The sequence below is a fragment of the Cryptotermes secundus genome, unplaced genomic scaffold (assembly GCF_002891405.2).
Source record: "Cryptotermes secundus unplaced genomic scaffold, Csec_1.0 scaffold299, whole genome shotgun sequence".
NCBI classification, from domain to species: Eukaryota; Metazoa; Arthropoda; class Insecta; order Blattodea; family Kalotermitidae; genus Cryptotermes; species Cryptotermes secundus.
The window spans coordinates 164,705-174,622 of NW_019739215.1; the positions used below are offsets into that span (position 1 = coordinate 164,705).

The window sequence follows — 9,918 nt, forward strand, 5'->3', positions numbered from 1 at the left end:
CTGCCCCGCCAGCGGTGACGTGACCAAGGGATGCCGCGGTTGCTATGCAGCCATAAACAACTCCCGACAGCGTTGCTAGCAGCATGGTGCCAGACAACAATGGTGCCTGTTACGTGGCTGTTTTCTGTGTTGTCCGGAACCGGGCTAAATAAGGAGCAGTGAAGACTATTCAAGTTAGTTACAAGTTACGAGTTGGCCAGGAAGTCAGCCAGTCAATTGTAGTCAGTCTAGTATTTCTGATACTGCCGATGGCAGTAGTTGTGAATCTGTAAATTGTGTGATTGTAAGAGTGAATGTGAAATAAAATTTGCTATATCCAATACGGCGTGAAGTTATTTGTCTCGTTATACACCCAACACGTGACAATATGTTAGTCATACACTTAAAACCTACACCCATACATTAACTGATAACAGCTGGAGAAAGTTTTCTTATCCATACCTTTTTAAAGTTAATGGTGAACTTGTCTGTGTTTGTGAAGAATCTTTCCAAGTGACACTCCATATAAATCAGAAAAGACTGTTATTTTCCTGATATGAAACAGGTGTACCAAATTAAAATAAAAAAAAATGTGGGTAAAAGGACATCAGAGTTGAGACTTGAGAAAGGAAGGAATCCCATGAAGCCCTTTCTGGTCATTGAGCTTCACTGCCGTCAATCTTCCAGTTTGTAAATACAGGTACTTAAGTTGAGACCTTAATGTGTCAAAAGTGTATGGCTTGTATAAAGGTAGTGTTGAGGATGCCACAAAACTCGTTGCTTATCGAAAGATTTTTACCTGTGAATTTAACATTCATTTCCACAAGCCAATAAAAAAAAAAGATTATTGTGACAGCTGTGAGGCAGAGTTAAGATACATCAGTCTCCTAATGAAATTTTCCGTTCTTTCCATTAAGAGCGCATGGTGAGAAAATGGCAAGGAAAAGAAGGAAGGGACAGAGATAGAGAAGTATAAAAAAACGAAGAAAATGGAATCACTGCCATTATCTGGTTTGACCCCCAAAATGTGATTGCCCTGCCCAGAGCTAATGTCTCCAGTTTCCTTTATACAGCAAGCTACATTATAATTAAACTGAAAACTTCTCTTTGTTGAGAGACATATTGTGCATTTTGAAATGAATGTTTATTAGGTAGAATTACTAATGAAGTAGCAAGTTCTGATTAAGATACAGTCTATGATTCTATCCACTGACAGATACCCAAATGATCATCATTCCCTGGTCAATTGACAATTGCCAATGCACGGATATTAGTGATATTAACAAGGTCAGTCATGCTGGCTGCCGAGCGGCCTAAGGCATGCACTGTCTTCGCTCGCTCAGAAGCCGGGATCGTGAGTTCAAATCCCGCTCAGAGCATGGATGTTTGTGTGCGTTTTTCTGTGTTTGTCTACAGGTAGAGGCCTTGCGACAAGCTGATCACTCGCCCAAGGAGTCCTACCGAATGTGTAAGATCTAGTAAACCGAAGTGAAACGGAGAGTTTCATGGAGTAGGCCTAGGCCCAAATTGGGGCTGTAGCGCCACAAAAAAAAAGTCATGTTGGCTAGCCAGCATGTCTCATCAGTGTTCACCTTTTCACATTTTGCAACTGTTTGAATAATGTCAGTGAAATTGTGGGTTTTACAATGAAAGGCAAAGCAAATGCTAAAATTGGGTTCATTAACCGACAGATGTGCACGCGGTAGCATAATTGGTTGAGGCACTATGCTACAAGCTGAAAGGTTGCAGGTTTGATTCCTGATGAGGTTGACTTTTTCAGTTTACTTAATCCTTCCAACTGCAATATGGCCCTGGGGTCAACTCAGCCTCTGACAAACGAATCTTGCTGGGGGTAAAGGGTGGTGGGCATGTAAGGCTGACAACCTTACTACCATCTCTGAGCTGACTGTCTAGAAGATGTGGCAGCCTCAACCTCTTACACACCTATGGGCGTTCAGGGACTGTTACAGGGACAGCTTTACTTTTACCTTTTATTTAACTCACAGATCACCATTTGACAACATTTCATGGAAGCAAGTAATGTCATTTACTTAGAAATAACTAACAGAAAAATGTCTGTAGAATATCCTGAGATAAGCCATTTAATTTTATGGTTGGACTTGTGTATCCCACAAAATAAGCACTCCATCATGTCAGTGGCTGTCTTCAGTTTATGTAAAATAATGAAAATATTATTTGTACTGAACAGAAGTATTTCAAGCCTGTCATGGTTTGATGCAAGAGACATGCAGTGTACAGTGTCACTGCAATTCACTTCAAACTTAAAAATAAATGTTTACCTCACTCTCACTCACACAAAATCTTGTATCTGTTAACAAACGTAATTTAGTAGTGATTCAGATAGAAACCCTGGACTTCTGCTAAAGCTAAATGTCTGTTATATTCCCATGAAGGTTTACTTACAGTTATGTTCAGGTTAAATTTTAATTGTAATTTTGCTGTTATAAAACTTGTAAGGGAGAAAGAAGGCAGAAGGCATACATAGCCTCACAAGACTTGCAAGAAGATGATAACTCTGCCTATTGCAGCTCAAATTAAAACTACTGTAATGCTTTCAGAAGACAAAAAGAATGATTTGAGGTCAGTGTTTCCTTCTGTGCTTGTAGTTGATGTTACATATTATAAAAATGTCTAAATAACTAAATTTGAAGTCTTTCTAAGACCTACAGAGCATAAGAGATCACAAAATACAATCCCCTCTCAGCCTTTCCCAAGAGTTACTTGTACATACAAAGCACATATATTTATACATTTTTGTTTGTATGAGAATTAGTGTTATGTTGCACCAGTGCCTAATTAGAAACAAATGGAGATGAAACCACTAGAATTTCCACATTTTGTTCACATTACTTCCAAGCTTCTGTCTCAAGCTATAAGGGGATAATAACGAAGTCAGAATTTAAATTTTGCATAGTATTCAAAGTGTAAACTATTCTTTACCATCCATATTTCAGAATTGCATCCCTGCTTTCCATCAGATGTATATTATATTCAGCTGTTCATGTTTTAGACACTGTCTCCTTGTTTTCTCTGTTCTGAAAAATGTAGAGAGAGAACCTCTAAGAACTAAGGTGATAATTTATTGACTTCTGTGCCCATGAACGGTTTTGTCTTTCTGATGTGGAACACCTCCCATTTGAGGTACTGCCACATTGTTTCACACTCATTATGTTGGAAGTCTGATTCACTGTCAAGAGTCTCATGTACAGGAATAAAGCATAGTGTCACAAATCCCACACATCCTCTTTTGCTATGGATTTCATGTTAATGTAATACTGTACTGTAAACAATGCATACATTTATGGTAACTTCAATAAGATAGGTGTTAACTCTTGCTGTTTACCACAATTTTGAATCATTTTATTTTGGTGTTTGAAGACAAAGTCTAGTAGCCCCATTTTGGCAAATATGTTTATAAATATTATGCATGTACACATTTGTATTATAAAACATGACATTTCAGTAGCTTTCCAGAAATCTAGTACGTCATGAACAGATTTATAAGTTCGTAGCTCCCATTTTTTTATAGGTATGCCATAAGACATTTTTAAGAAATTTAGTACTGTGGAAATAAGTTCTTATTTGTCCAGTATGGTACAAAACATAATTTTGTGACTTTCTGGGCTCAAACTTCATCACAATTCACAGTTGTTCAACTTAAATTTTATTACTTATATTTCTAATGGAATGCCAAATTAGGTGTTGAAAAGTCTACTTTTTTCTCTTTGCAGATTTGGTTGGGAATTAGATATACATACAGCCTTGTTTCCAGAGTTTATGATGTACAGGATGTATGATGTACTGGAGGAAACAAGATGTGCTTACATATGCATGTGTGTCTCTCCAATTAACTACCTCATTTTCATGAATTACAGATTCTGTTGGAACCCTTCCATCATTCCATACAGCACCACTATGTGGTGACCATATGAACTTTTAAATTGGGAGTAATATTACTAGAACACTGAGTCACTGGAAAAAAGTGCAGTTTTAAAAGTGATTTAAAAATATTTCTGTATATAATACATGTTTATATTAGATTTGATATACCATTGTTGCTGTGAATGTCAAAAAATTTTCTGTACTTGTATGTTAAATACATATTTGCTTGTATTGTATGGAAATTCCTTTTGTTAATAGTGAAGCATGAATGGCTTATTAGGGCGTGCCATACTGTCTTGCTAGAAACATTGGATATTCATAAGATTACAGAACTGCCCAAGCATCCATAAGAAGAACCTGAAAAGATTTGATGCTACCTGTACAATAAGTTCATGTGAGGGGAGGAGGGTATTAGTGCTATCATTCTGTTAAACTTGTGATATCCTGTTATTAGAAGATGAAAATTAGATTATTTAAAACTTCGTTTTAAATAGATCTGAGTCACCATTAATGTCCACTCTGCCATCCTACATGCCATAATACCAGAAGTTAATACAAGAAATACTGTAAACTAAAATCTGCAGTAATCCCATAACCCAAATGCTTAATAAGTAGCCAGTTTTTACAGAGTGTGATTGTGATATTTTAAAGACAGGTAATATTTCCATTGTATAATAAAATATTGCTGATCACAGTGGTTGTGCAGTCTAAGACATGAACTGTCTTCTCCCACTTGAACGCTGGGATCGTGGGTTTGAATTCAATTTAAGGCATGGATGTGTGTGTGTGCATTTATTCTGTTTGTTTTCCTGCGTGTAGGTAGCAGTAAGTGATTTTGTGTTTGAAATTTAACATAAGGCAATGAGCAGATGAAACCAAGAGTTTTAAGAAGTTTAAAATATGCATGCTTATAGTTCTGAGATCTTGCATATGTACAGTTTACAGAGTATCTTTGTCAGATTGACGAAGATTCAGAAGACTGAATGAAAATAGTATATGTAATGTTAAGCATTTATCTAAGGTATAAACTTCATTTGTACCGAAGTAAACGGAGAAGTTCATGGAGGTAGGCCTAGGCCCACTGGGGCTGTAGTGCCAAGGGGGAAAAAAAATTAACTTCATTTGTAGTGAAGAAAGCAGTCTTCTGGGATTTGGCACCGTGTATATGTGGTGTTAACCGACGTTTCGGAGGAACGTATCGCCTCCATCTTCAGGGTAGAAGAAAAATAAGAAATCTGCAAGCGAAGAGACCGTGAGAACCGGTAAAAGCAGACTGTGTTGGAAATATATTTCTCTTTGCTTGCAGATTTCTTATATTTTTTCTTCTACCCTGAAGATGGAGGCGATACGTTCCTCCGAAACGTCGGTTAACACCACATCTACACGGTGCCAAATCCCAAAAGACTGCTTTCTTCATAGTCACCGCCGTGAAAGTCTCAAATCTTTCATTTGTAGTATTCTTCAGTTAGGTGTAGAGTTCAGAAGATTGTAAGTATAAGTTTAGAGCTTTAAGCAAAGTGACAGTCCTAATTCACTGTTAGCCTAAATTAACTTTTAATGAAGTTTAGTGAGGATGTCATGTTCAAAGAGGCCAAAGTTGCTAGACATTGTGCTCTTTATTATTACACTAAATGTCAGAACCAGAACAGTATTGCTACTTGCCTTGTATGGCATGGAATATGGTCATTTAGTATGAAGAAGGAATGCAAATTACAGTTGCTCAGGAAAATATTTCAACTTAAAGGTGGAGGAAGTAAGGACAAAATTTAGGATAGTAGGCCTTGATAAATGAGGAACTTCGTGATTAACACAAGTGTAAAAAAAACGTAAAAGCAAAGGTATCCCTATAACAGGCCGTGGATGCCCATAGGGTTGTGAGTTGTTGAGGTTCCCACATTTTCTAGACAGTCGGCTCATAGATGGCGGCAAGGTTTTCAGCCCTACCGCCGGCCGCCCTTTACCCCAGAGAATATTCCTGGTACTCATTTCTGTTAGAGGCTGAGTCGACCTCAGGGCCATAGTGCTGCTGGAAGGATTAGGTCAATTGGAAAAAATCCAAATACCTCATCGGGACTTGAACCCGCGCCCTACCGGCTTGTAGCATAGTGCCTCAACCAACTATGCTACCCCGTGCCCAAGTGACATAGTAATATTCAGATTGTGGGATAAGGGAGACAAAGCAAGGCATAGAGAATTTTGGTAGGACAGTGCCCACTTGGAAGAACAGGAGGGAGATGGACAGTACATTAAGATACATCTGAGGGAGTTATGTTGTGAGGATTTTAGATGCATGGAAATTGGATCGTACACAGTAATCTGTTGGTGCCCCCTCCAGAATATTTTGGTAACACAGTGAGAGAGAGAGACAGACAGACTTACGTTTCATGCCCAGTTCATTTGCAATCAGCAGCCATGATCTGTCCATTGTAGCACTGTCTTTGTAACCTCTTCTTTGTGGATTGTACAGTGCGGGATGTTTTTCTACTTCGTGGACGAGCTTTGCGTCCGAAACTGCCGTATTTCCACATGACGTGTTTGAGTTATCTACGAACGTAGTCATCAAGAGTGTGGCATACAATCGCGTGTAATGCACTAAAGTTTACTGTCTTCGCCTTATATGAAATCAGTTGATTATATATGCAAGGTGTGAAAGGGACGAATACGTCCGTACGTACTGCGTCTGCAGGACATCTGCAGCACATTGGGCATGGGAGGGAAGGGAGGGAATGCTGGGGCTCGGGAACAGGCGTACGGCTCGCAAACCGGTCGAAGTACGTATCAGGAGTACGGAACTCCCGCACCACTCCCCGCCTTGCGCTAACGGATTGAGACAGTAAAACTGAACAAACGACACGACCGAGGTACAAGAATAACGTTTCGTGTAACGTCAGCATGACGTGTTGTGTGTTCGATGCTTGTTCGGTCGGCCATTGCGTGTTTCTTGCTGCGTCTGTCGCCATATTCCTGTCGTCTGCACAGGGATAGTGTTTGATTGCATGCAGCGGCACGCCGTAAAATCCTATTTCTGGCAGTACCAGTACTCCTGACCACTGTTTCATTCACAGAGATCCTGTCAATGTAATGAACACTGTCAAAAAACTCGCAGCACGGAATAAGGTGATTTTGCATTGCTGTTTTAGTGCAGGCTGGTTAGGCCACAGGACCGATCTGCACGTGGTAGCAAAGAAGGCAAACCCTACCTCTGCTGAGAATATACCGTATTTACGCATGTATAGGCCGCACATTTTTTGCCAAAAATTCAAGAGGAAAACTGGGGTGCGGCTTATATTCGAATTATTTTCGCCAGTTGCGAACTTAGGAATGTTAAACGTTGCCAAATTTCGGAATAATTTCTACTCCTGAAATAATATTCCAAGAAAATTATTTTTTGTATAATTTCTGTCTGAAAATTGTGCTGCGGCCTATACATGCGTAAATACGGTAATCCCGGTCGGCCAGCCCGTAGTATAGTCACTGTGTTGCTGATAAGGATCAGCACCATATCTATTCTCTTCTGAGATGTGACGCTTTGTAGCCTGGTAGATGTTTACCAACATTTTGGGGGGACTTCCTTCCCTGCTGTATGTAGAAGTGGTTACATACAAACACGCGAATTCAGAGCTTATATGATGCGTATAGAGTAATATGCTATTTATCTCGTGCCATAAATATTAGTATTAAAATAAGTAACAAATTTTATGGCTAAATTATGGTAGGTGATTTTGTACAATTTAAAAACCTCCTGCTAAATTTAAGAAGCTGTACAAAATTGAATTTGTGAGATACAGTTTCACTTTTTCCAACAATGTAATCTAAAGTTAAATTATTAACATCTTCCTCAATAACAGCCATTTTCTTGAGGCAGTGTTGATGCAGTTTTTATGTAAATGTGATTCATTTATCTGATTTTGATTTCCCTTGCACTGGCATCTAAGAGATGTTTCATTAGGCACTAAAAGCTCCAACAGTTCTTACCTCACAACTAACTTCATGGAGCAGTCTTTGTTGAGAATCTGGTAGACCCTCCTTTAGCCAGGAAATTGTCATTTGTGCAGCCCAAAAGTTCATTACCAAGTTCACAAGAGCTTGGCATTGGTTCCTGGCCTGAACCAAATAAGTACAGTCCACATCATTCCACACTTTTTATACATGTACAACAACCATTATATTCATTGTTCCAGTCTAGGCCAAGGTCTTCAAAGTTAATTTTGTTTTCCTAAGTACTGTTAATTATGTTCTTGAAACCTAAAGAAATTAGCGGTATTCTATTCCTTCAGAGGATTATCTGTCCTGTGATCAGTGATCTGCATTGGAACTTAATTTTTTGTTTGTTTGTATACAGCTGTTATAATGAAGATCATTTTAGTGTTCTAATTTCCTAGTCTCATTATTTTGTAATTCTGTATTCCAGCATTCTGCTGCAAGTGTGTAACTTAATGTCCATGTATTTATTGTCAGTCAGTATTGCAACACTTGTTTATTCACTACTTAATTTTAATTTAACATTATACACTTTGACACTACATGTTTTGGCCCCAAACGGCCATCTTCAGATGTCTTGATATGTTAAAAATATTTTACTAAATTATGTTAAAACTGCTACACTGTCTTAGTCCCTGTTAAAATCACACGCAATCGTTCTCTTTTCAAGGTGAAACCAGATAAAATCCATTAAAGTTTCTATTATAACCACGTTATTTTGGTGCATTTTATTTTACCTCACACAGGGTGTTGTCCATTGTTCATAAATATATGTCTGTCCAGGTTGTTTTGTCTTAGCAGCTTGCCCCTCGCGTTCATATCCTACTTTTCAGTTACAACTGTCATCTGTAATTTATAATATCCATAGATTAATGTTGTTTTCTAATTGTTTGGTATTGTTATTATGTTATGTTTGTTTACTTTGTACTCACATGCCCCTGGGTTGTATGTTTCCTCCACAGTGTGTGGTGGGTGTGTGGTGTTGTGCATTAGCATTAGTAAAGACAGCAGTTAGTGACACATTCAGTAGCATTGAATGACTGGATGATTATTGAATAATGAAGTGAAAAGGACCTGGAATGAAGTGATCATGGCCTAATTTGAGATACTTTACTTGCCTTTGTTTGAAGGTACTGAATTCCTTAGTTCCACATGAAAACTCAATCAGGATAGCCCATGTCTGAACTATATCTGATCTCTTGAATATGATGTAGGAGTGCTGGACATTCAACTACAGCATTTAGTGTATGAATGGTATAGTAAGGGAACATTAGATTTTTGTATGTGGCAGAATTTACCCCTATAACCCCATTATCATTACTAATTTCATGTAAACTCTGATGTGAAACTGTGAGTTTGAAAATGTCTTCGTTCTGTACTCTTGGTTTGGAGTTTCCAAACAAAATTTTTATATGGCAGCTAGGGAACTATGAAATTCATATCTTAGTTTCTTATAAAAATTCCTTTTGTAACATATTTTTATCCTCAGTAGAGACATGCACATTCTTAAGCACTGACTGCTTGTTAAGGATGCCATCATGTCACAAACAGACTCTGCCATTCTTGTGTCTAAAAAGCCTGTACCTAGGTCATGATTGACTTTCCCATGTCCACAGAAAATATGTAATTGTCTGCTAGGTCAGTAACAGTTTTGTCTTATCTGATGTGTAGTCCCACTCAACTTATGCCTATCTAATTTTCCTGTCATTTTCTGTTGTGTAGGTTGTTCCAAAGAATCTGTAGAAGCCCTGTAGGGTCCTATGTAACATGCTGTCTACTGTGAGGAATTTTTTGGCCCTGCTCAGCCCACAAGTTGGAGGATCACCCCATACCTGTTGTCTGTGGTTGTTTATTCAGTACAGAGTGAAACCTCGATTTTACATTTTTAAGGGACTTTTCAAAATAAGTGCAAAAGCGGTGAAATTAAAATGATATAATGTAAAGAAGATTTCATTTTCTTCTTTATATTGTAGATCATTTAAAAAATACGTGTTTAAATACTTAACTGTGTATATGTAGATATGAATATGGTTCTTTGTTTATTTTATGATGCTT

The 9,918-nt window shown here is 38.1% G+C and overlaps 2 protein-coding genes across 8 annotated transcripts in view; one reads left to right on the forward strand and one right to left on the reverse strand.

Moving 5' to 3' along the window:
• Window positions 1-6,634, reverse strand: part of LOC111871697 (transcription factor Adf-1) — a 17,088-nt gene extending 10,454 nt beyond the window's left edge. The window contains exon 1 of one of the 2 annotated variants that reach the window (XM_023864963.2): window positions 6,262-6,634. In XM_023864963.2, coding sequence (XP_023720731.1) covers window positions 6,262-6,442 — 181 coding nt within the window. In that variant the 5' untranslated portion in view covers window positions 6,443-6,634. The remainder of the gene's footprint in view (window positions 1-6,261) is intronic. The other variant, XM_023864962.2, reaches the window with a different exon arrangement.
• Window positions 1-9,918, forward strand: part of LOC111871695 — a 68,184-nt gene that overhangs the window by 36,467 nt on the left and 21,799 nt on the right. The gene's annotated exons all lie outside the window — the stretch shown is intronic.